The 27,685-nt window shown below is 41.3% G+C and overlaps 1 protein-coding gene across 1 annotated transcript in view; it reads left to right on the top strand.

Moving 5' to 3' along the window:
- Positions 1-27,685, top strand: part of ALG5 (ALG5 dolichyl-phosphate beta-glucosyltransferase) — a 225,935-nt gene that overhangs the window by 75,440 nt on the left and 122,810 nt on the right. Inside the window, exons 3-4 of the mRNA XM_085621724.1 lie at positions 11,943-11,989; positions 25,602-25,670. Coding sequence (XP_085477850.1) covers positions 11,943-11,989; positions 25,602-25,670 — 116 coding nt within the window. The remainder of the gene's footprint in view (positions 1-11,942; positions 11,990-25,601; positions 25,671-27,685) is intronic.

Genomic DNA, 27,685 nt, shown 5'->3' on the forward strand with positions numbered 1-27,685 from the left:
AAAACCACAAAAACACTCCACACAAGGTTAGAAAGATAGCATATATTTTTATGAGAGAATTAAGACCAAAACGACAAAACTCCAATAAGTAGTAGTCAAGACATGAATTTCTAAAGAATAAACTGTTTTGTAGTGCTTAGAAAAAAATATTGGCAACCGGGGCTATCTTGTCGTGCTTGACCGGGTCAAATTCAAATATTCAGGCCGACCGTGATGAATGCGTGTCGAATACAGGGACCATCCTTGGCCCACTAAAACAGTACTTTGAATGCGTCGACGCAAAGGACGATGCGGGGAGCATTGGAGGTGATACGTCATTGTCTATCCTTACGAGGAAGGCGATGCGTGTGTTCTGAGCTGCGCAGCTTCGAAGGTGCGTCGAGGGCGAGAAGCACTGAAACAATGCATTGACTTCTGGGTTGAAAGCAATGTGTCAACGCTGAACCATGCAATATCGAATGTGCATCGAAACCTCGAGGCAAAGCAAGGTTCTTGGTCCATGCAGCAGCGGCGATGCGTCAAGGGAGATGCACCATTTCTGATCGGCGCAACATCTTCTGTGTGGATTTTCACAGATGCAGCACTCTAAACACACTTCCAAGGGCCGAGGACTGGCTTGGCACCACTTGGCAGAGCATTACTTACAGCAGATAGAGTCCAAGTGCTATTTGCAGGTTTAGGAGAGAAAGCTTTGATATCCCAGAGACTTCAGAAAACCGGAGGCAAGCCATCAAGCCCTTGGAGATACTTAGGTTCTGGGATGTAGAGATGCAGGTCCAGTCCTTCTCACTCCTGGGTAAGAGGGCAGAAGGCAGCAGGCCAAAACACAACAAAGTAGTTCAGCAAAGTGGCAGTCCCTCTACCAGCACAGCAATCCTACTTCCTGGTAGAATGTCTGCAGTTCCAGAAATGTTCTCGGTTGGTGGTGCCAGAGCTCCAGTCCTTACACCAAGTTGGGCCTTCGCTGTGGGGGAGACTTCAAAGAGATGCCTTTGAAGTGCCGGTCCCTGCCCTGGCTCCAGACAAACTACAGGGGGGTATACAGTCTTTAGTGTGGGGTCAGGACACAGCCCTTTCAGGTGTGTCAGCTCCTCCCTTCCATCCTGTCCAGGATGGCCCATCAGGATGTGGATGGCCCATCAGTCACAACTAAAATACCTTTCTGTGTGACTGTCTAGAGGGAATGCACAACGCCAGCTGTCACCCACCCCAGAGGTGTATTCAGAGACCGACAGTAGGTACCAAATGGTTACAGTAAAAACATTTTCTAAAAGTGCCAATTTTCAGAATTGAAATTTAAAATCCAACTTCACCATAAGTTGTGTTTTTAAATTGTGATTCTAGAGACACCACGTGTGGAGGGTCTCATCTCTTCCCAATTGGAAATTGCACCTAAAATATAATAAGGCAATCCCAATGGTATCCTATGGGAGAGAAAGGTGTTGCGGGAATGAAAAATGAATTTGAGTATTTCATTTCCAGGACTTGTACAACTCAAAAGTACATGTTCTACTTTTCAAATACACTGCCCATTGGCTGTCCAAACAAATGTTGCTCCACAATTGCAGTTGAATGCTTGATCATAATACAATGCGAAAAGAGGACTAGTATTCCTGACGTATGACCCAATGTATTTCGGGTGAAGCACCCTTCATTAGGGGTAAATGCGAGTAGAGAAAAACATTTTAAGAAAACATCATAAAGCTCAGGCAAAAGCAGTATACAGAGAAGAACAGAAATTTTGAAGAATAACTTGTTCAAGAAGACTACATTGAGAAGAATCCTGCTTTGTAGAAACAATCTGTATCATTAGTGGTTTGAGAAATTCAGTTGTGAAAGGACGTGCCCATCTGAGTGATTCACCCATTTGGGTATGTTACTGCGGTGAACACCAGTAATTTGACAAATGTGAGCTAGAACCCAAGCCTCTTGTGAATCGTGCTATTAGCTCCGTTATAAATTTATCTGAACAAAATGTGATCCATGAGACCAACCGACATGCATATGGGCATGAGCAAGTAACTGGTGTAACAATGAATCTCTAGTGCACCATTAAACTACAATCCCCAGCGTGCACCATATTGCACCAATCGTACACTCAGTCAAAAACAGCAATTAGATTTAATGATGCAATGATGGATATAAAATCCTTCCAATAGTGCGCATAATGCAGTCTCTGATGTTAACATGCCGAACCTCTAATGAATAAATCATGCCTATAAACCAGGTCCATTTCAAATATGTATAATGATACATGTGCGTGGTTCATGCAAGTAAATAAATGTGGGTGACTGACTGTATATGTCAACCACTTCAGTACTTCGAACCGGCGCTAGGCATGGGCAGTGTTGGCAGCTGCCCAGGGCCTAGCACTCAGCCCACCAGCATGGGGCCCGGCACCAGTTTAACTCACCATCAGCCATCTTGTGCTCCTGCCGATTCAATTGAAAGAAATGTGTCTCTTTGCAATTGGGCCCATGAGAGGGGGTTGTGGGGGTGGCTCCCTGGGCCTCTTAGTGATGGTGTCCCAGTTGCAAGGAGACGTATTTTGCAGGTTTGTCCTGCAATTAGGCCTCCTGCCTGCTGCCCATTCAGAGACACCGCTGGATGCCCATTGTCAGTACTTTAGCGCCCCACAGGTTTAACTCTCAGCTCCCAAGCAATTTTTACACCTTCAGCCCAAAATGGGCTGTAAAAAAGGTGCTTGTAGGTGGTTGAGAGGAGAAGCTGCGGTCCAGGAAGAGCCTCTACAAAGCAGCTTCTGTAGCCCTGAATGTGTCTCGTATGCAAATTAGAGGGGCCTCGCACCTTCCGTATTGCCCAGAGCCCCAAAAATCCCAGAACCGGCCCAGTCAGTTTTATGTATATATAAAAGAGCCACTTCAGTTGGAGCTCATAATGTTCAAAAAGGTTATCTGGCAAATAAACAAAATACATAAACGCTCGTTAACGACCATTACAGCCAAAGATAACTTAAACGAGAATCCTGAATGTGAATAAGATGCGTTACCTGAGACAGGAGCCGTTTATATCCCCTTTAGCCTAAGGGGGGTCATTACAGGGTGCCATAAACAGTGTGTACTGCGTGAAAGTATTTCTATAAAGTGTGAGTGAGGTACCGTTGTGTGTGTTCAATCGTAAAAAGTGAAAACCGACCAAACCCGGCACCACAAGGGATTAGAAGCAAAATAGAACAGGAGTATGGACAAAAAAATGAAAGTACATCAACCAAGTAAAGGTGTGAGCTCTTATATACTTGTCAGTGTGGACTATTACATACTGTAGAAAAATTCAGTGATGCTACATTGACTATTGTTACAAAAGTACAATGCACTTATGAACAAGTAATGTATTGATACTGCTGTAAGAATATTGGCATGATCAGACAATGTAGACCTTGAAACAAAAACCAACCTTCCAGCATTCACGAATTATGAGGATAGCACAGTGTGCTACAGAAAATGCCCAAATAAACTAGGATATTTGACAGATTACACATTAGATGCAAAGAATTAACAGCTTGCATGTAATAAAACATCTTATTTTACCCTAGTCCATTCTGGTATGACCATTAACACTGTAGAACACAGTCATGGAGGGTTAGAGAAATGAAAATGGTGACAAAAGAATTATGAAACTAGTAACAAAAAACACGACTGAGGCGAAATAATGTACATGATTCATAAGTCGTTACTCAAACAGTAAAGGTCATAAGGTACAGTAGAGTTATAGAAAGCAAGCCATCTCTAGTTTGTCATTGAGACCATTGGTTACCAGACTATCCAAATGTTTTATCCAAAATGTTTCCCTTTGAGACAGGATTTTGTGTATATTATTTTCAGGACTAGGTGCGATGGCTTCCAAGATCAAGAGCCTTAACAGTGCAATATTGTGATTCTGCTCCAAACAATGTACAAGCAGACTAGAATTCTTATTTTAGTTCCCAACCATTCCCTTGTATTCCGTGATTCGGACTTATGTTTTCCTTTCTGTTTTCGCACATACATTAATAGCATATATTACATGCTGTGTGTTGCAATCAGATGTGTGCCTGACTTTAGTGAGTTGTTTTAGGATGCAATACAGTGTTACTCACTATTACGTTGCTGCAGTGGATACAGTTTTGACATTTTTTCATGCCTTTGTGAGACATGGAGCTGACTGGTTAGGTCGTAGAGAATTTGTTTTTCAGATTTTTGGCTCGAAAATGTGCAAAAATATGTCTGTTTTGGAAAAGGACTTTGAAATCCGGTTCAGATTGGAGTAGTTCCCATTGTTGACTCACAATTTGTTATATGGGTGAAGATTTCGTGAAATATTTAGATTCGAAGACTTCACGCAATGGTTTCTCTGTAGATTTATGTTGCAACTGTGAGGAGCAGTCCTTAGTTTGTACTTGTTGTAGCGCAAAGTTCAGTGTGTGTTCAGGGTATCCTCTTTGACTGAACTGAGTTTTGTATGCCAACATAGTTTAGAGGCAAGTTTCTTGGTCTGTGGTGATTCTTTTGATGTGCATGAACTGTGACACTGGTAGATGTTAGTTAGATATTAGTTATAGAGAATGAATGCTTCTGTAGGGTAAGGTGTTCTGGTCCATAGGTTTCTGTAAACTCTTATAGACAGACCCGTTGGTGCTACATCTAGTTGTACATCAAAGTATGTGATGCTAAGATCACTTGTGTGCGTTAATTGTATCCTGGGATTTTTCAGGTTTAGTTCCATGATTTGCTGTTCCAAAACATTTTTGGAACCTTTCCATATTGTCAATGTATCTGAGGTAAATAACCAAGAGTTCTTCTGCCAGGTTTTGAAAGCATAGACATGTTGGTCCTCAAATATAGCCATAAAGATATTCACATAGCTTGGGGCTCCGGAAAAGCCCATTGAAGTGCCATTTGTCTACAAGTAAAAATGTCCTTCCAAAGAAAGTAACTGTGAAATAGGCAGAACCTTGTTCACACGAATTTCATCCTGCTGTAACAGAGCCCATTCTACAGCTTCAAACCCCTCAGCATGTGGTATTGAGGTGTAAAGTGCTGTGACATGAATGGTACCTAGACATCAAGAATCAGAATCAAAATCTGTGATCGAGAAATGTGACAATTGTTCGAGAAAGTCAGTTGTATCTTGAATATACGAGTTCCAGATTTGAACCTCTGGTTGTAAGAAGGTGTCCAAGTACTTGTTTAGACGCTCGTGTATAGAACCACATCCTTACACAACAGGTCTAAATGGAAAGTCCAGGCATTTTTGTGAATCTAAGGTAGCATGTAAAGCCTTGGTCTTCATGGGAATTCCCTGAAAAGGAAACTTCGGGCATTCTCATTTATCCAACCTATGAGAGAGCTTTGTCCAGAATTTGTTTCAAAATTGTAGTGAATTCTATAGTGGAATCTTGCTCAAGAGGAACGTGTGTGTGTGTGTGTGTGTGTGTATATATATATATATATATATATATATATATATAATCATCCATCGCATGTAGTGTGACTTTCTCTTCATAACATACCCGGTACATTGCCACCAAAGCGCCTACTTTATCAGCCATTTGGAATGCCAAAATCCGGTTACGAGCCAATGCCATCAGGATACTTGGGTATTTGTGGGTCAGGTTCCTGGATTTTGGTGTCTGAAAATTGATGCATTGCAAAGCTTTCTTAACCAGTGCTTCAAAGGTATCAAGAGTTTTGTATGCTGTTGGTGCCAAGAAGACACTTTTGGTTTTAAATCCTTGATCAGGAGTTTCCTCTTGCATGTTGATGTTTGGTCTTAGATTGTCGGAAAAGTGTCCTAGATGAAACTTACACATGAATTTAAATACAGCGATCTCACTTTTCAAAAGACTGGAACGAAAGATGTCCCTTTATTCAATAATGCTTTCTGTGAAGGAGTCAAAACATTAGAAGTTGGTTAACTTGCCAGGCCGACATGGCAGTTTAAAACTGCACACACAGGCTCTGCAGTGGCAGGCTTGAAACATGTTTGAAGGGCTACTCAATTGGGTGGCACAATCAGTGCTGCAGGCCCGCTGGTAGCATTTAATTTACAGGCCCTGGACACATGTAGTGCACTTTATTAGGGACTTATAGGTAAATTAAGTATACCAATTGTGGATAAGCCAATGTTACCATGTTTAAATTATGGCACACATGCACTTTAGCACAGGTAAAGTGCCCAGATTCCTAAAGCCAAAAAAAACGAATTCAGCAAAACAAGGAAGTGGAAGGCAAAAAGGTTGGGGGTGACCCTGCAGAAGGGGCCATTTCCAACATTGCAAAGTTATTATGTCGGGGCTCGTGGGTTAGTAAAAGCAGCTGCAGAGGCTGACCGCAGAACGTGACTTGGTTGCCACTGACTCTCGTCATCCAGTCATCCCATGTTATCAACAGTTACATTTAAGTTCTCTGTAACATTAAGGGACATTTGTTAAGACTGCTGATTACGCTGTTATAAATGCATAGCAGGTCTTTACAGCCTTTAAATGCTTACTTTCTTGCAGCATCATGCAGCACAGGAAACCTGTATTGTCGTGCTCTCTTGTTGAGGGAATCCCATTTGCCTGTGCCATGTGTCGCATACTATCAATGTACTAATTGACAAAGCACTAAGAGGTTTGTATTTTGTCCTAACAATAGGTTATTTTGATTTTATGTTAGGATCAACTGCGGTTAAATCACTATTACATAGAGGCACGTGTTGCAAAAGCCAACAAATAAGTGGAAGTGATTCTCCTTGACTGGCGAGTTTGTGTCTGGGTGGGTGAATGTGTTAATGAGTCAATGGTCAGATTCATGAATGAGTGGATAGATGATTACTGAGCACTTGGGTAGGTAGTGGGTGAATGTGTTCATAGATTGATGAATGATTGAATAAGGGTATGTATTGATGGATGATTGGATTAATTGGAGAGTGCATTAATGGATTATTGAGAAGGGTACCTGTATAGGAACGGACAGTTAAGAAGCTTACAGACAGAGGCCTCAGACAGCAGTTGTATATCACAATGTTTCTGCTGATACTACCCCTCACCCCATCCTTCCTCATTATGCTGTTCTCACAAGAGTACAGTGAAACCGGTCATTACTAGGTTTCCAACCAAAGTAAGCAGTACGAGTGTAGCATTTATCTGCAATTGTTTCTATTTACCCCTTTGATTCTATCAGTCAGTGCACCAAAAAGCTTTTTTGTGGTTTACCTCTGACAGATAGGATAGACAGATATATGGATGGATGGATGGATTGGATTGGAACTTATTTTTAAATAAGTGTCGGTGCCCATATATTTTCTATCAGAAGCCCATGTTGGGTGCTGATGAATGTCAGGGTTGCCAAATAACAAGGCTGTCTAGTCTTCATTCCATTTTATAGCTCATCCATCTACTACACCCAGTACTCCCTGCCCTTTATCTCACTCCTACAGGTTATTTTTCGTCCCTGTTTTCCCATTGTTTTTCTGTCTTTCTCTTCCGCATTCTTTCCCTGGTTTCTGCATCTCCCTTTCGTTTTCTGGGTCAGAGTCCCATGAATGGAAAAAAAAAGTCCCGTCCCCTAAAATGTGTGCTGGTTGACTCGCTTGCAAGCACTAGCGCAAATTAAGCACTCTATATATGTATTTTCTGCTTGAAAAGTACCTACACCTTAATCTCACAAATAGCAATGCCCAGTTGCCCTGTCTTCCCGCGATCACTTCCTATGTGTTGAGAAAATCCTGTAGATTTGAGCTCCTTTTTCACACAACGGTGGGAGTAACACACTTGTAGGAAACATTTGCTTTTGTAATGCACACAATAACTTCAAGGGAGTTCTTGGCCATTATGACAGATGATTGTTGACAAACTCGGTGGTCATGTTTTGTCAACTTCAGGAGCACAGAAAGCCTCTGTGGATTTGCCAGAATAGGAAATGGTGTTCATGGGATTTGAACACAGATCCCAGGAGAGGGCAGCCTTCAAATTTGCAGCACACATTTCTTTTCATCATTCCATGTCCTTTTGCCCGAGTTGAAGCCCAGATCTCTCAGGTTCTTTGCCGGATGCTATATAATATTTAAATAACATCGCATTTTGGTACTGTAAATCTGGCAGGACACTGGGTTGGTTTTGTAAAGCTTCCGTCAGTGCAATCTGTATTGTGCTAAAATGTATGTTTTTTTATAAACAAAATGTAAGCTGGCAAACAATCATCTGCGTGCTTTGAATGTAAGGTGGACTTTCTTGAATTTTTCTACACTGTCTGAGCTCTTGGGATGCAGTATTTGGTTGGCTCCTATATCCTCTATAGATCTCCTTAAGTGTTAGAAAAGTGGGCCAGTCACTAAAAATCCAGTAGTGGCGAGGATGCATTTAGCAACTCCAGAGAAAGTGACCAGTCTGAAGAGGTGAGAATAACACACTTTGAGGAGTGCTTCTACAGCACTCTAACCTATTTTACTAATAGCATTATACTCTTCTAAAGCAGGCTGAGCAATTTTACCCAGTTTTTCAAGGGCATTTTAGTGACGCTACAAAGGGTCCATTTGAAAAGCATAATATTTACATTTGTATTAGAAAACAAGCATTGGCAAAGATAATGTCTCACTTATGCAAGAGCTATTGGCTTTGACAATGTGTTTTAACCATTTTGTACACCAGTGTGGCTGGTGTTCAGCATGGCCAAAGGTCAGTGTCGTAGAGTGGAGGGGTGTGGAGTAAAGCGGCATCGAGTGAGTTGCATAGAATGGAGTAGTGTGTGATAGCATAGAGTGAAGTAGAGTGTAAGGGCGTGCAGTTGTGTGTCATAAAGTAGAGTGGCATGGTATAGAGTGAAGGGGCATGGAGTGGGGTAGTGTGTAGTATGCATAGTATGGTAGTGCAATGTCATTAGGCAACATATTTTTCAATTGAAATTACCATTAAATTTGCGCAGACACTCAGCTTTTTAAAGACATTTTAGTGTAGCTACAAAGGTTCCCTTTGCAAGTATAAGAATTCCATTTGTATTGGAAAAACTAGCAATGGCAAGGCAAATAGGTCTCGCTTATGCAAGATCTATTGGCTTTGACAATGTGTTTTAGCCATTTTGTACACCAGTGTGGTTGCTGTTCAACATGGCAAAACATTATAGTTGTGGAGTTGAGTGGAATGGATGGCATGGAGTAAAATGGCATAAAGGCACATAGAATGGAGTAGAGTGTGATAGAGTAGCACAGAGTGAAGTAGAGTAGCATAGAGGGGAGTAGAGTGTAGGGGTGTGTCATAACGTGGAGTGGTTGAGAGTGGCATGGAATAGAATGGAGGGGCATGAAGGGGCATAGAATGGAGTGGAGTATGCATAGTATGGCATTGCACTGCCAGTATACAACACATTTTCAATTGAAATGACCATTACATTTGCGTAATTTACTAATACAACTATACAGTGATAATGTTTGAAAATAGCATCACTCAGTGTATTTATTGTTTTGATCATAGTAAAATATTTGTTTCCACCACACTTCAGAATTACAAAAATGGGCTACATTTGTGCTTTCCTAAATCTGATAAGTTCTGAAATATCTGCAAAGTTCATTTACAGTCATTCAATTTTTGTTGTGTGATAGAAAAATGTTTTTTCTTTCACAACCCACAGTTGCCAGCAGGTTTGTCACATAAATCCTCTCACTTTGAAGTCAGAGAAGGAAATGTTGCCACCAGGCTCCCTCAGAAAACAGAGCCATTTGACCTTTGTCATTGAATGCACAGCAAATGTGACAAGATAAAAAGAACATTTAAAGGCCTTTTCTACAAAAAGCTTTAAACAGGCTTTGTTGGACGGGGGGGACTAACTCAAGCTGGACAGTCTAAAACAAATAAAGCCAGCAACTCAAAAGCAAACAACTGTGAGCATAAAACACAAAGCCAGTGGTGAGCAAAGGATAGCATGCATTTCCTAGGAAGCTTTTGGAATGTCCTCTAGAAGTCTTTAGCAAACCAGTCGGCTGCGCCATCTTGATGGCTTCGACCTAAAAAATGATGTGCTTTAAATGAGATTTGCCAAACCGAAAATGTATAGGTAACATAAAGTTGTCTTATATGATTGCAAAATGTATCAAAACTAAATGTAATTTCTGCTGGCCTAAGTGAGTTTTGGATGTGATGTGGACAGACTCCTGTGAATGTTTGATGAGTGGCCAAAGAAAGGTAACGGAAGTGAGTTGTGAACCCATACAGCTGCAATGTAAAGGGTTTACAAAAGTTATTATCTTTTTTTCCCCACAAATGCACAGCTAAACTTAATTGTGAATGATACAGAGGTGCATGACTTGTTGGAAAGGCAATACATCTTCCCATTTCTACGCCAAGGTGTAGGAAACTATTCTTTCTTCAAAATGCTTTTTATTAAAAAGAAAAATATTTGAGACAATCCACCATTTCCCCAAACTTAGCATGGGTAATGTCTGTTATGTGAAGATGTCCCAAACACAGTGGAAGGGAAGGCAAACAGACACATGTCAAGAATGTATGCACATTGTCGTGGTTAATTTCGAAGTTCATTTCTAAAAGTATCAAGTAACTTTACTAAACACTTGGAGCGTTTGTGAATTTGGTATCTCTGTTTAAATGTCTACACTAGTTTGGGAGTCCCATAAGTCATGGCTTTATTAAATTATTTATTCGGCAAACTGATAAATACTAAACTTTACATGAATACAGTAAAAGCAAAAAGAACCAAAGTCTTTTCTAAATAAGGAAGTATTCTCAAATATTTGATTGATGAATATTCTGTGCTTGTGATTAGGTGATGACTTGTGCTTGCCCCTTACTTGCTCATGTTAAAGACAAATAATCATGTTTAGCAAAACATAATATATAGTGACTTTTGTAATTTCAACAGATGATATTATTTACATACATAGTATAATGTCAACTAATCACCATTGAAGGTTTTGCCCGCTAAGTTTCGAAGCCTCATGTAAAAATTGACCCTAGAGGAAGATAACAGAGTGATCTTGTAGCATCTATAATCTTGCGAACCAGACCATTAAAGACTTCTTTGTTATTCTGGATGTTAACAAGCACGTTTTATTAAAAATATTTCCGAACCTAAAAATTGAATTCTTTCTTGGTCGCACAGCTGAAATTCAGGGATACCAAGTAGATCCCATGCCTACTGGGAAGGCGCTGCTTCACTCTACACCGCACATAAAGGACAGACTTATTTCTCCACTGTTATCTAGTAGAGTGAAAGGGCTCCTGTTAGAAACCTTAATGCTAATAGCCTGGAAACAGTCTAGCATACTGTATTTGGAAAAGTACATGGTTAGCTAAATTGTGTTGTACCGACATCTATGGTCCTCTAGGATAGATGTGTGTATTCCACATAGAATGAAGTTGGAAAGCACTATCTTGGCTACCTAATTAATATGGCCAATGAAAGCCAGATTGCAATCTGATACATCCCTTGCCACAAAGTCTTTATTTTGACCTGAACTACTAAATAATCAATGGCACTATTTTTCTAATCCAGTAGGGTTGTGCCCTGTGTATATTTGGGTTTAGGCCCATAAAGTAGGCTTTCAGATCACATACTCCGTGTTTTCCCCCTAATAGATTTGAGTTTGGATTTCTTTGACTTTGCTAAAAAGATTTTTCAACTGTATGGTGAGTGTCCAGTGAAGCGGAAAACAAGATGTTGATAGACTGCAAAAGTTCATCTGATTTTATTCACTCTAAAACATACACCATTTACTGCACTTGTTCAGAGGAAGGCACTGTGAGGTTGTAGTCCTCCAGAGGTGGTAGTAGGTTTTCCAAAATTCCCCTTGGCATATTATCACATTTTAAGGGTATTAGTTCAGGCAAACCTTGATGTTACTTCGCATGCATTTGTTTTTTAACTATATAGAATTATTACTTTACATTTTTGTAACTCTTCTTCAGGATTTTAGAAAACGTGAACTCTCATACTTTATTTTGTTACTTGCAGTACCTCTCATGATGGATGAAGCTCTAGAATATTTGGAAAAAAGACAGGTATTTAATGTTTTTAATTTCAGATGTTTTTCTGTTGAGAGCATGCACTTGTAACAATGGTAATAACAGTATCACAAATGCATATAGTAGGTGCAATGCATTTTTGTGGTGTCAGACATCCAAGAAGTTGAATTGTAGCGGATGCATAATTTTACACAATACACTTCTCTAAAGAGACATTTTTCTTTCCGTTCTTCTGACAAGATTTATTTGCGTGAATTGTGATTTGCATTGCACAATTTGATATTCTTAATCAGACATTTATATATTCACTCTGTTCTGCCAGACCCTCATAATCCATGGAATGGATACACGCTTCCTCTTAGGTACAATCTTAGTCCGACGAACCATAAAAGCCAATCTTCATATAGAATAACTCGTAAATCAGATTTGTATATGGTTAAATAGCACCTCTTTGCAGTCAACATAGAATCTGCTTTAATAGCAGATTCAATATCATCGTTTTTTTTTGTTTTTTTTTTGTAAAACAATTTTTCAGAAAACTTAAAAACAATGTAGCCACAGCTTTATTATACATTCTGCTGAATTAAAAAACCTAAATTTTTAAGTAATATGCATAGATTTAGGTTGTCTTTGATCTATAATAATAGAAAGTTGATAAAATATTTGCAGTACTACCTGATTCTCAATTTCTTTTTATTTTTTTTCCTCATGTCACCGAGAAGCGTCTGCAAAGCAATGAAAAAACCGCATTGTCTAACTGTCCGCCCAGCGGTCACTACACTCGCCCTGGTCCATTCCATCTGGACCCTCACCTTCTTGATTCAGGGAGTAGGTGTAATCATAGGGACGGTTGACCAACACCCAAAGATTGAGACCAAATCAAAAAAGGAGACCAGATAGATAGGCCGTGATTCTTAGTTGTTCTCTGGTCGAAGCCACAGACTTTGACCGCAGCCCTAACCCAGTCCTCTGCTATCGATGGCAGAGGATCCTTCCAGTTCAAACAGATTTCACTCCTAGCAATAAGAATTAAATAAAAAAGCAACCCTCTACAAGGCCTCCTTAACAACAAAGTTGATGCTCCATCAACCCCCAAAAGAATCCGAGTTGTATTAAGTTTAATCTTGTGATCAAAGATTCCCTTAAGCGATAGTTCTATGGTGTCCCAAAAGATCTTCAAGCATGGACATTCAGCAAAAATATGAACATCGTTTGCTCCTATGCAGCCACATTTCACACACTTGGGGGGAGGTTGAGGTGCAAACTTGGATATTTTATACAGGGTCCAATAAAGACGATTAATAGTAAAAAAAAATGGTTACGCTTCAAATTGGCCGGTTTAATCGTTGAACAAAGAGTCTACAGAGAGCTATCCCAAATTAGTTTGAAGCTCTCCTCTGGGAGGCTTCCTCTCCAGACCGCATGCATGGATAATAACTTCCTCTCTTCTGCCTCTGAGAGTCGATGGTACCACCTTGCGACTTCCTTGTTCTTAGGTCTAACATCTTGAAAGAGCAACTCAAATTCAAAGTTACCACCAATATTCATTTCTGATGCTACAAACCAAGAAGATAGTTGGATGAACTAAAATCTGGACACCTCATGATTAGTTTTAATACTCAGTACTTCCCAGGGGTGAACTCCTTCCGACGAAATTAAGTCTGACCAAGTTGAGACCCCCGCCCTTCTAAGTGGAACACTGAGGGCATCTTTTAGACATTCTGGTGTTCTGGGAGAGTCCCAAACTGGAGCAAAGTCAGAAACCTATCCAATACCCCACCTTCTCCTAAGTCCATACCAAAGATCCAAAGCAGCTCTCAGAACCTTTAGCCGGACCTTCTTAAAAACCTTAAGAGTACCAAAGTTATATAAGAAACCCTCTGCACTTGCAGGCCTCATCATTTCCCCCAAAAGATTCCCCCAAATAGAGTCATCTGTTTTACCCAAAACCATTCGAATATTTTTAAACTGAAAAGCAAGACAGTACAAATTGAAATCAAGTAGGGCTAATCCCCCTTTATTCAGTTTACGTCTAAGCTTTTTCCAAGACATCCTGGCCCCTTTCTAGGCCCAAATAAACTCGATGCCCTCCCCTGGATTTTATTGATGTCTTTTTGGGGGAATCCTAGCGGGATAGCGTTGAAAAAAGTTAATTTGGGAAGGATAACCATTTTTATCAGATTAATCCATCCATAGATTCAACTGGAGGTTCCTATTGTGATCCCTAAATATCTAAATTTAGAACTTACTTCTCTCTCCCAGTCAGTAATATTCCAACACGTGACCTCAGTTTTGGCAGTGTTAACCAAATAGCCAGAGAGAACCAAATTCCTCCAGTAGTTCTTGTACTTTTGGGAACAAAGTCAAGGGATCTGCTGTATAAATTTAGAACTGTAAGACTAGCAGCTGAACGGGACCACTAAGGGATCCAAACGCAGCTGTTGAGCAAGAGGCTCTATATAGATATCAAAAAGAAGGGGGGACAATGGGCACCCATGCCGAGTGCCTCTTAGAATATTAAAACTGGAGGACAATGGGCCTCTAAGTCTGATAAAATTGGGAGGTGGCTGATAGCCACTTTAGACTACGGGGCGTAATTGGTATGTGTGGTCTTTTATGGGCCGAATAGTGACGACCCCTCTCATTTGTCCAATCTAGAATGGAATCTAATGGAGGCCACCGCCCAGTCATTATGGGGGGAGATTTTAATGTCTCGCTGGACCCTGTTCAGGATAGATTCAACAATGGCCGCTATGATAACACCCCTCGAGTTAGATTTGGGTTGGTTGGACATATGGAGATATAAGATGGGTATTAGGCAGGGTTTTACGTTTCATAGCAAGAAACATGGCCGCTTTTATAGATTGGACTACTTTTTTGTTGATAAGACCAAGGGGTAAAAAATATAATCTATACATATATTACCAATCCATATCTCTGACCATGCAGCTATTACTCTCTCCCTGGTTGGGCATTCTAGCTCTGTTGGATCTAGATGGACTCTAAGGAGAGCTACCTTATCTGATCCTGAGACAGGTTGAATATTAAAACAAGTATGTAGGCAGTTTTTTTTCTGGACAACCTGGGATCTGCCTCCCTAGACATAGTCTGGGATACTTTTAAGACCTTCCTTAGAGGAGAATTGCAGAGTCAGTCTTCCGCTCAGAAAAGGGTTGAACGATTAACTCTTAAAACCCTAGAGGGCAGAGTGGGATGGAATACAGGGTCTTTACTGTTAAAAAAGTTTAGAGCTCAGTGGGATGCTAAGTCCATGCAGGATTTTGAGTATGGGGAGAAAGCAGGCACACTACTTGCCTGGAAGGCTCGGACAGACAGATCAAGGAACTTTATTGATAAACTCGTTGTTAATGGCATGGGTGACTGTTGGAAAGTGGGTTATTGGTAGGGGCAAATGTAGGTCTGCCACTGGCAATAAGGCCAGTAACACATGGTAGGACTCAGCATAGATCTTAGAAAAGTATTCCTGTGCTCAACCCTTGGTAGCTTGTCTGCAGGCAGGCTTAACTTCAAAGACAGGTATGTAAAGCATTTAAAAACAAACACCAATTCAGTAAATAATTAAGACACAACACAATAAAAATCCAATACCAATTTATAAAAATGGGAATTATTTTTATTTTTAAAATGACACCAAAACGACAACAATCCAATGTAGGGAACCGGAGACATACATTTTCAAAGATTTAATAAAATATAGCACTTAGACGTTTATAGCACCATATTGGGGATACCTGCTCGCGATAGACCGGGGCAAAGTCAAAGTTTCAGGCCACCTGCAATGGAGCCCTGGGTGGCTACAGCTTGTGGCAGGTCCCGGTCTCAGTTTCTACCTTCACACTTAGAAACGTTTCTGGAGCTTTTCTCCCCGAGGCCCCTCGAAGCTTCCAGCCAGTCCGGATTCTGTGAGGGTTCGCCGGATTAAATTGTGACGAGGTCCCGGTCAACTTCCCTGGAGCGGAATTAGAACATTTTTCAAGATCGCTTCAGCGGGACAACCCAGGAATCCAGGACGACACGCGATTGAAAGCTGGCAGCTTGGCGTTCGCGGTTGCTCCCGGTCACCTTTTCTCGTGGGGTCTCTCGATGCTCTTCATGTAGCCGGATCCGGTGAGGGTTTGCCGGCTTCAGATTTCTTCTAGTCCCGGTCCAACTCTGGAAGTTGGACCGATGCAGCTTTTAGCGGCACGAACCTGGATGGCTTGGCCGACTCGCGGTAGATGGCAGGCAGCCCGGCTGGCCAGGTCGAGTAGGTCCCTCTATGGAGCTTTTTTCAATACTTCTCCAAACTTCTTGAACTTCTTCCTGAAGTTCTTCAAGGGGTCCCAAAGTGTTTCAAACTCACTCCAAGGGTCTGGAAGCTCCAAGATGGTCCTTGAAAGTTGAGGACTTAAGTTCCCACAATCCACTGGTACACAACCCTTACAAATCCACTGGTAGTTCTCCAAGGAGTAGATTTAGTTGGTGATGTTCCAGATGAGCTCTTTTAACCTGTAGCTTTCAGGGAGTCCAGTCTTTTTAGTTATTTTTCAGCAAGATAATCCATAGAGCTGTAGTTTCAGATGGTGCAGTCTTCAGAGGTCAGGCCTTAGAAATCTTTGCACAGCAAAACTTCTCAACAGGGCACTTCTTGCATCAGTAAGTTTCAAGCAGCAGATCCGGAGGGTTCTGCCCCTCTCCGATACTTATTCCAAGTTCTCTGGGTCAAGCAGGAGGTCACCTCTGACCAATGGGAGCAGGGTAACTCCTCCAAGATATGACCACATTCTGTAGAGGGTGGCATTACTTTGTCCCAGAGTGCATCAAATCTTCCAAATCCATAATGGCTGACGTTCCAGCAAGGAGGTAAGAGCTGGCTAAACACACCCCTAGGATGACTAATTTACTTAGACTCTCCCCCCTGCATCTGCTCATACCTTTCTTAATCCTGCCATCTGCCTAAGGTAGTAAGTTCAGAGTTGTAAATTACACTGTTCTCTGCTCTCCTCTTTGAAGAACATAGTATGCTCAACTGAAACTCCTCCCCCTGGCCTGGCATTCCTATGGAACAGCACACTGCCCTGCCAGCAGAGGTTAACACCAGGGGCTCTTTATCACCTCTACAAGGCAGCCTGGCTAATCCACTTAACTCTGACCAATCAGGGCCGACCACTGGAAGGCTGAATTTGGACTTACAAACAAAGTCTTATAACTTCCTGTATGTACACTTTAGGAGAAATTCAACAATATGATACTGTTGGATTTATTAATACCATTCTGGGAAGTCTTTGAATGGCAGTTCTAGCCCTCTCCTATCAAGAGTTATTAATCAATAACTTCCTACCATATTAACCTATGGAACGGGATTTGCAATGGGAAAAATAACTTGGGCCTTTTTTCCAGCACCAGATCTTACAAAAACATATTTTATAAGTACTTCTATCTACAGGAACCCCACCCCATGTGCAACTAGGGGACACTTTAGGGGTTCTGAATCTGTAAAAATATTGCAGGTCCTTCCTCCACAGTGCTCCTAGCATCAAAGTCGAATTTGAGCAGCACTTTACCACAATGTGGGGAGTGAAATGTCACTTAACCCAGGGCATATAAAACTCATTTTATAAGGACATACTTTATAAATATCTGACCCCCCACCCCTAGGACACCTAGGGGAGACCCTGGGGGTTACTAATATGCCACAACATTGGAGGTTATCCATTTGTAAGTGCCCCAAAGTCGAGTTTGGGCACAATTTACTTTTTAAAAGCAGTCCTGGCACCCAGTGTTGCTTTTAAACTGACCCCAGGCTTCAGCAGTGCACACATGCAAGTGCAAAAAGAGCTGCTGGCCTCTAAACTGCCATGCCCTAGGGTACTAGGGACTTCTAGATAGTTTCAATCCCCCTGCCCTATTATATACTAGGGGCCTATAGGGCAGGTCATGCCAATCACAGGGTTACCCCACCATACCATTGTGTACCCTAGTGTATGTAGGTGTTTTAACTGTATTCTAATGTGTCTCTTTCGGCATAGCACTGGCCCTGGGCCTGGCTAGGCAGAGCCCAGGGTCAGTCAGAGTCCGTTACCACCAGTATCAGTCAGCAAACAGTTTGGGGGTGTCCAGGACACAGGATGACTTTGCAACAGTGACACTTCAGGGAAGCAGGAGGATATGCAGGCTTGCTTACTGTCTCTTTTTTCCAGCTTATATCGAGAAGAGATCTCTCCTGATCCAGAGTATATTAAGAGCTGGTTGGGGAAGCTGCAGCTCCCTAATCTAACAGATGTAAGTTGTAAGGCTCTGGATGATCCAATTACTAAGGAGGAGATTCAGTTGAGCATAAGTGAGGGTAGGAGGGGTAAAGCTGCGGGCACTGTTGCCCTTCCAAATAAAGTCTATAGTCTTTTGATACTTGAGCTGATATCTGTTTTGGAAGCTCTGTACAAATATATATATATATATATATATATATATATATATATATATATATATATATATATATATATATATATATAATATTGTTTTTTAAGATTTCCCCTACGGAAGATGGCACACCCAGGATCACTCCACACAGCAGGTAAGTATTAAATAATACAGCCTCCTCCTTAGGCCAACAAGCCTGTGGGCTTGTTCGCTGTGGAGATTGCTGCAGCTGAGCAGGACAGGAGATACCCACCAGAGGATTATAAAAGCCCCTTATGATTGTGGAACGAGAAAAGTTGATGGCGCCCATGTGGGTTCTTATTGACACTACAAGTCCCAGAATTCAGTGGTCTTGATTTTCCTATTGATTGAAGAAATAAAAGAGGGATCATACTGCCGATGTGTCATCGCCATCATTCTTGTTCGTGGCCCAGGAAGAAGGGCGTAACCAGCCTGAAACGCGTTGGCCTAAGGAGGAGGCTGTATTATTTAATACTTACCTGCTGTGTGGAGTGATCCTGGGTGTGCCATCTTCCGTAGGGGAAATCTTTGAAGAAAAAAAAAAAATATATATATATATATATATATATATATATATATATATATATATATATATATATATATATATATATATATATATATATATATTCACTCACTCACTCACTCACTCCTGGAAGGAGGTCTCAATTGTTCTTATATTAAAACCTTCTAAGGATCCTGTCAGAGACGACTCGTATTGTCCAATCTCTCTGCTTAATGCAGATTATAAGATCTTTGAGTATTGTAGCGGGGAAAATTGGCCAAGCTCGCCCCCCAGCTTATCCACTCTGACCAGAAGGGCTTTATCCCTAAGAGGTTTATACAGGATCAGACCCAGCAGTTAATTGGCCCGATAGATCTTGCCAGGGAGCGATCTGTCCTTCTTGCCGTAGTGGCACTTGATGCCGCAAAGGCATTTGATCGAGTATGCTGGTTCTATCTCTGGAAGGTTTTGAGCTTGATGGGGTTCGGCATCAACTTTATTAATACAATTAAGGCTATTTATACTGGGGCTTCGGCTAAGATCTAAAGAAACATTTTTAATAGCAAGAGAGAAAACAGGAAAGGACAAGGATGAGAAGAGAAAGACGGTGAAAAGAAAAGGGACAACAGGGCACAGGTCTGAATGGCTGGTCTGTGTGAATGTGTAAGTGTCAAAAAAGCTTCATGGAGGCACTGTCAGGGCAAACGTATGCTAACCTCACTGTGGCGATTATAGAGAACTATCTTTTGAAGATGGACATCAAGGGTGTCCCACTTGCTCCTGGATGATGAGAGGTTTTGAGATTTTTGCAAGCATATGTTGGCTGCACTTCTAGTAAAGCCAAGCTCACCATATGTGAAAGGATATGTTGGATGCACTTTTCCATTCTGAGAGGATTTTTTTTTTATTTGTTAAATTGTTTTTAATAAATCTTTTTATTAAGAAAACAAAATAACAATGCAACAAAAACAACAACCTAAAAGGAGCAATCGTCAGGATTAGCACATCGTTCAAAATAGGCATATCACATATACGACTAATGAAATAAAAATAAACACTATCAATAACGATACGGGCACACAATGACATTAAATCCTTAAAGTGACTCCTTGTCTACATTATATGAGGCGTCATCCGCAAAGGGGGTACATAAAAATTCTCTATATTCGTTCCATGGGCCCCATATTTTAGTCCATTTGCCTGGGCAGTCTCTACTCTCGTATATCACCCTTTCGGCCTGCATGTACCAATCCATGTACTCAGCCCAATCCGTGCATCGAGGCACGATCCATTCTGTACGCTGGGTCCGTAATGGGACGGTGGGCCCAGCTGAGAGGATTTGTTTTGTTCCTATGGCAAGTATGATGTCGGTAAGTAAAAAGTAGTGTAGAGGTGTAAATAAAAAGGAAAAAAGACATTGCTCTCATTTGCTGCCTAGTCCTCTTTTCCCGTCCTACCCAAAGCCTCCATCCAAAAATAAACTATAGAAAAAATAAGTCAGCAGGCATGGGGCAACAGAGAGCAAGGAGTGAAGCAATGGGTGGAGGGAGTGGAAAATCCATACATGAGGGAGAGCAGTATTAAGGGTGTGGGTAGAATTACTCCTGCGAGAAAGAAACAAAATTCATAGAGTAGACAGGACGTTTGGCGTGAGAAATCTCGTGAGAGAGAGAGCTTGCAACACCAGGAAGAAAGCAACATGGCATGCAGGGGGTATTTGACTCGTAGGAGATGCAAACTAGGGAGAGAGCTGGAAACACATGCAATATCATAGAGTGCTTAACCAAAAGACAACAGTAGCTCCCTTTGAGCAATGGAAGGAGAGAAGCTAACCAGTCAGAGAAATGGTAAAGAGCTGTGCTCCAGGAGATGGACAAGCTGCCACAGGGAATACCATTGAATAAAAATCAAGCAAATGAAACTGGCAATAAAGGCAACCATTGGTAAGCAATTGCCGTGCAGACATTGTGAACAACCACAAAGTAGTAGAATTTATAAGCAATGAACTTGACTTTTGGGAACACCAGAGTTGCACCTAAGTGTACCTGACATATGTAAGGGGAAATACAGAAGGAAATGTATCAACCAACTTAAACATCACAGGCTGTGCTGTGGCGCCCACAGTGCCTTGAGAGGAGAATGCTGGGACATGATGCGTATGTATTATTGTGAGGTTTGAATCGTGATAACCTGTTACTCCATGTGAAATGTTTGGGGATGGCTGCAGTTTTATGGTTTCTTTTATTTGTATTGTTGTTTACCAACTGCAAACAATAAAAAAGGTCTGCCACTAACAAATCTCATAAGTTCCACAAAGTTCCATATATGGAGAAGGTCATGAATTGTCCTTGGCGATCCACAGAAAATTAGTTATAGGATACCAAGTCCAATAGATGTATGATGACAACAACCAACACCTATTTCTTTGCTCAATGCATCTTTTGGAAGGCTGTAGAGACACATCACAAGAAACAAATGTAACTATTAATACATGGTATGATAAAATTAATAAAATATCTGTCAACCTTGATGTTAATCTAAAATAATGTATATTTATAGATCAATTCTGTTGAAAAATCCTCATTCAAATGTGACTATTTCAAGTCTCAAAAAATCAATTGTATAAGGTGATAAAATAAAGCTAGACACCTGTTGTAGTTTACAGCAATACTGGACACCATAAAGATAATAGAGATAGTGAAAACTGGATATAAATCCAACCCACATTAATAGAGTGTGAAAAACCAATAAAAGAGGGAAGAAAGTACAAGGAAAATATTTACTGAGATATTGTTAATACAGAAGTATATATGTGGCTATACGCAAACCTAGGTAGAATTAGTAAAGAGAATGAGTCAATAGATGGAAGAATGTGTGAGTGAGTACATGGGTGAATGAATGGGTTAGTGAGTGCAGGAATAGATGGATCAGTGCACTCATGAACAAGATGAACACTTGGTTAATCGCTGCCTGTATGACTGAGTGAATGGTTTCCTTAGGGATGTATCAGCCCATTGACTCAATCACACATTCACTCATCCATGTACTCCCTCATCCATCCACTATATTTTCCTTGCATTCTTTCACTCACCCTTCCACACAAACCCAAATTCGCCAGCCATTGAACACGCACTATCTAATGCCAGACCTCTTTGCTTTCCCGTGGCTCATTTGATTTTGGGTTTTGCCTCACATGGCTTTACGGGTGTACACTTGACAATGGTATTTTATTCTGATGGTAACATCTAACTACGGATTCCTCACCTTAGAAGATTGGATCCAGAAAATGTTCTCCATTGCATTGCTCATGTGCAAAATTTCACTGGCAAAATTGAGGAAATCTATTCTTATTTCTCCACTAAGGTAAAGTCCGAGTTGGCGGATGGTATTGTTTGCAAAGAAAACATCAATTCCGAGGCCACCCTGAGCAATCTTCCTTCCCTCAGCTTGTTTTCGCTGCACGCCCTCTGTAGCCAAGTGTAATCTGGCTCTCCTAATGACTCCATCAGACCTGAGCTCTTTTTAAAACTTCAGAATATTTTACTTGCATCCTTCCTAGAAACAGCCACTCTCTCTCTAACATCCACCTCAGAACCTTGCTCTTGGAAACACGCCAAAGTAATTCCCCCTGCTGAAAAAAACATCTTTGGATCCCACAAAACCAGAGAACTATAGCCCCATCCCCACTTATACTTTTTTTGGCCAAGAAAACCGAGAAATATGTAAACCGCGTTTTGTCAGGAGTTTCTGAAAGAACACAATGTCTTGGGCATTTCTCAAAACGGTGACGGGTTGGTCCACAGCACCGAATCTCCCCTATTAGCAGTACTAGAGAAACTCTGCAGTTCGCTAGATGAGTGTAGGTCATCGGCCTTAATCTTGTTAGAATTGAGTGCCGCTTTTGACACGGTTTCACATAAAACGCTGCTACGCGCTTACGTAACTTTAAAATACTAGGGTCTCCTCTAACATGGTTTTCCTCCTTTTTCAGTGTTCTTCTCAGGTAATTTCCCCTTCACCACCCCTCCCCTTATACATACCACCAGCAATCCCTCCATTATGGGGTCCCCCAGGTCTCCGCCCTGAGCCTTACCCTATTCAATATATATGTCCAACCACTTGCTCAGGTGTCTAAATCATTTGGGCCCACGCTGGTATTGTTCTGATGGCAGCACTAACATGAAGCTTATACTAGCTGTTTTAAAAATGGGTATGGACAGTCTAGTTGCTAAAAGAAAGCACGTTTCTGTAGCTCGGCTGCTAAAGTGAAAGCGGACTGCACTGCAAATTCTTTAAATAAAGAAGCGCGGCCGTCTAAGTGAAGACGGACCACAGTAAAAAGTTAAATAAAGCAGTGCGGCGCTAAAGTGAAAGAGCACCGTGCTGCAAATTGTAAACAAATATGTAACAAAAATGCTAAAGCGAACCGCGCTGCAAATTACAAGCAAAAACGTAACAACAATGTAAAAGAGGGCTGCGGCGTTGTGTGGGTGGAATAGGGAAAGACCAGTAAAGAAAATAGTGCTCACCCACATGAAAAACGAGCCAATTAAAAGGTCCACTCGGTATGGGCGGTAACAAATGCAGACAAGGCGATACCAAGGAGGGACTGACAGGCCTATGTACGAATCAGAAGCCAGCATTTACGAAGGACAATGACAGAAGCCAATGACAAATATGAGCGGAGAGTTGGCGGGGCTTCCATTGCATACCCTAATTCAGCATGCTTCGGAGAGCGAATTGGACATGTGCACTGCCGCTAGGCTCGACCTAAAAATGGTGGGAAGGACAGTAGCGTGGGTGAGTCTCAGTCACTGAGATTAATTTAAGCAATTCATCCATAATTGTTTGTACTGTGTAGTGAAACAGCCACCACTCTATTCCAATTTGTGACCCAAAGATTACACAGTTTTGATAATTTATTATTTCCCCTCGTGTTGGTGTGCAGTGTCACATCTCCAGAGAGCTTCAAGATGCAAAGAAAGAAAAAGCAAGAGGAAAAGTGTAGAGGGGCGCAAAGGTGAATCATACAGTAATCAACTATCCTCGTCATTTCTATATTCCAAGTAACAGAAATGTCATGAAACGGAGCACCAGCAAATTCAATAATTCAGCAGCCGCATGCCAATCAAGCGCTCTTCTGAACGTGTTACTGTCTGTTTTGTTCAAGGCAGAGATGCTCTGGGACAGAATCCCCAGCAGAGAAGCTGTGTCAGTTTTTAGATTTGTCACCTGAACGTTTGTATCTTCCCTGCAATGTGACCAGCAGGTTTATGGCGGCTGATACCAAGCCTCTGTTTGTCTGGCATGGCAGACTGTGCATTAACTCACAAATCTCTGCAGCGGGTTGATTAATCCACTCAGCGATTTTCCTGTAATTGTAACCTGGACCTTGCAGAGTAGACTCCGGCCTGTGCAGGAGACCCATTATCTCCAGGAACAAAACTCCTTTACCTGTATGGCTAGAAAGGGCCGAAGGACTTGTGATTGGTACTTCCCAGTCCTACCAGTCGTTGAAAGCAGTATCCTACATGAAGATGGGGGCTTTTCTCACGAACAGTAACAGATGAATTGGAAAGGCAGGTAGGACTGAAGTGACAGTCGCTTTTCAAGCATGGCAGGGTATCAGGGCGCTACACATGAGCTCCTTAGCATGATAAACGGACACATTCATATTATTTTTTAGGCACAGGAAGATTAAGGTGATTTGCCCAAAATCACAGGATGTGTGAGCCTCCTGCGAGACTCTAACCTGATTTTCCCCAGCTTCAAAATAGACCCCTTAAGCCGCATCCTCTTCCCCAATTCCTTATGTGATTTGTAAACCCGGTGTAATTTTCCATTTGATTTTTCCTAGCTACAATCAACATGTTTAGCTCAATATGTAACTACCAATTACTACAACTTAACTTTTTGCTTCTTTGCCCATTAAAGTCGCATTTAAATGTTTGAGTGCTTTTTAACAGAAAACTAGTAATCCGTAGCGTGGCCCCCTAAGTGAAAGCAGACCGCGCTGCAAATTATAAAAAAAAAATACAAAACAACAATCTAAAAGCGGGCTGCGTCGCTTCCAATTAAATAAATAAAGCAGCACGACCGCTAAAGCAGACCGCGCTGCAAATTACAAACAAAAAACTTAACCACAATGTAAAAGAGGGCTGCAGCGTTGTGTGGTTGGAATAGTGAAATAGCATTAAAGAAAATAGTGCTCAACCACTAGATAACGCAGACCGTGTAACGAGCCAAGTAAAAGGTACAGTTGTTATGGGCTGTAACAAATGCAGACAAGGTGTACCAAGGAGGGACTAACAAGCCTATGTACGAATCAGAAGCCAGCATTTACGAAGGACAATTACATAAGCCAATGACAAATTTGGGCAGAGAGTGGGCGTGCTGCCAGTGCATACCCTAATACAGCATGCCGCTAGGCTTGACCTAATAATCTACTGAGAAAGGGGGAAGTCAGTCAGATGGCCAGATTTACAGTCTGGATTGAAAAAAGGCTGCCCATTGACGTTGCCCTCATTATTTTTTATTGCTATGGCAAATGCTGCAGTCCTGTAAAGTAAGAAAAGTACAGCCGCATACACTAAAAGATGACGGCTTAAGGCTAAATATTGAAGTTGTTACAGTGAGCGACCTGTTTTTGATTTATTTATCTTTTGTCCAGCTGACCATAAAACCTTTGCTTTTTATTTCAAACAGACGCAGAGTCCTTCTTTCACATATGAGGTGATTGTAGTTGATGATGGCAGTAAAGATCAAACTTCAAAGGTAAGAATCCTTGTCACTTGGACTTGATTTTTAATTTCTGTCTGTGTAGTTCTTGAACTGTTTTTCACTCGAAGATACAACCCTCTAGTGTACGTGAGGTGAGAGGCATAGCGCAGTATTGCAGCCCCGATTGCCCCTAGTAGCATCCAGAATGAGTCGAATGGTCTATCATTTTTGTGAACTCGGAACAGATCGCCTTAGCTGTCTGTGGTAGATACATTGTTGGCAATACTTTGCTATATGCTTAGAGCAGGTGTTGGGTCTGCCCCTTGTTCATGACATGATAGCTGTCTTTCCTATTACAGTTCTCGGTTTTGATTTGATCGTTTTCCTTCCTGTTTTTCTGTTTGTCCCATCCTTAATAGTATTTTGGCATTGTATCGTTCCGCTACTGAAACTAGAGAACTACTTTTCCTTTTGCATGTTTTGTAGCATTCGATTTTAACACGCTCCATACATTGGACTGTTACTCTGCTCTGTCGTCTTTCCTATTAGATGTTTAGCTGTGGTTTACACAATATAAAGATTTATTTTTAAATCCACCCACTAATGCGGAAAATCTGCATATCAAGGTAGACTTTTCAGTAGACTGTCCGATTAAAAAAGGGAGGCATGTGGTGAGTCAGTGGTATTGCCACATGTTGTGCACATCTATAAATGACAAACATTGTAGGGGAACTTACTAAGGTTAGTATTCTATTTCCCTCTGATACTCTTAGGGAAACTAAGTATGTTTCCAGAATGGGAACGAAAAGGTAATACCTCCTTGTAATTTGGAGTGTATGGCCTATACTTGCAGATTGTCCATTAGAGGGCACCCTCTAGCGCATGTGTTGGGAAGAGAGACTGTATCCATTTTTAAGACGTATGTATACTTAGGTCAGTGCACCTACTTTAGTCACTAGACCCTCTTGCTTACTCTTCTCCTGGTAAGAAAGAATTGCCCATGAAAGAAAAGATGAAAGAATGCAAAGATCTAAATGTGGAACTACCTCTCTTTATCAAACTATTTCTGAAAACTGTGGCTTTTGTGGATTCCTACCTATTTTCTTACCCAGAATGCCCTGCAAACCTCAAAATATGGGTCAAAACCACAACTTTTGTCCCATTGAGATGGTAAAAATTGGTAATCTCTTCCAGCCAATGGCCAAAGACTTTCAACCTCCATTATCACACTTTTCTCAAGAAAAATGGTACTCCACATATGTGGGTGGATCTAATGCACACCATAGCTTTCACATTTCACCCATAAGTTTATTAACTGTTTCTTCACAGTCTGCAAGCAGGTAGAAACTGCAAACATAGGAAAAATTGACCGCCGCTAAGAAAACTGAAAAAACTTTGGTGACTTCTTTTTTTTTTATACACAACTCAACTCTGCCTGTTTTTGATAACTGTTGACACACATTGGCCTTTTCTTTGATTCTCTCCAGCAGAAACCACAAAACCAAGGCACCTTTAGAAATCCCAACGTGTGGTGGAAAAGGACACCCATTTAGCCTGGATATATTTTGTGAAAATGAATTGATGAAGGCTTAAGTGTAGACCACCGCAAATATCAAACAAGGTGCACAGCACTTGGGGAGTAGGGCAGGTAGAGGCTCAGCACTTAAGAGGTTAAGAGGCTTAAGTCAGAGATAGACCGGCATATGATATGGTGGTTTTGTCTGTACCTGGGTCATGACCGAAGCCTGTGACCTCTGTGTCTGTAATGCAATGTAGAGTGCCTAAAGAAAGGGAAGCCAGACTGTTCGTAACTTCACACAATGACAGAAGTTAGAAGAGAAATAATCTTGCTTTTCCTCCAAAGGGAGACGTACTTTCACTTGGAGATGATCCTTGATAAAGGAAGAGTGATCTCTCTCCTTCTCAAGACATAATAAATATAATTACCACCATTTGTCCTCTTCCTCATCTCTTCCAGATGAAGTCGGTTGAAAAGGTCTACTGTAAAACATACATTGTGTTTTCAGACTCTCCAAGCTCATTACAGTTCTGGTGACTTTAGAGTCCAA

The sequence above is a fragment of the Triturus cristatus genome, chromosome 8 (genome assembly GCF_964204655.1).
Source record: "Triturus cristatus chromosome 8, aTriCri1.1, whole genome shotgun sequence".
NCBI lineage: Eukaryota > Metazoa > Chordata > Amphibia > Caudata > Salamandridae > Triturus > Triturus cristatus.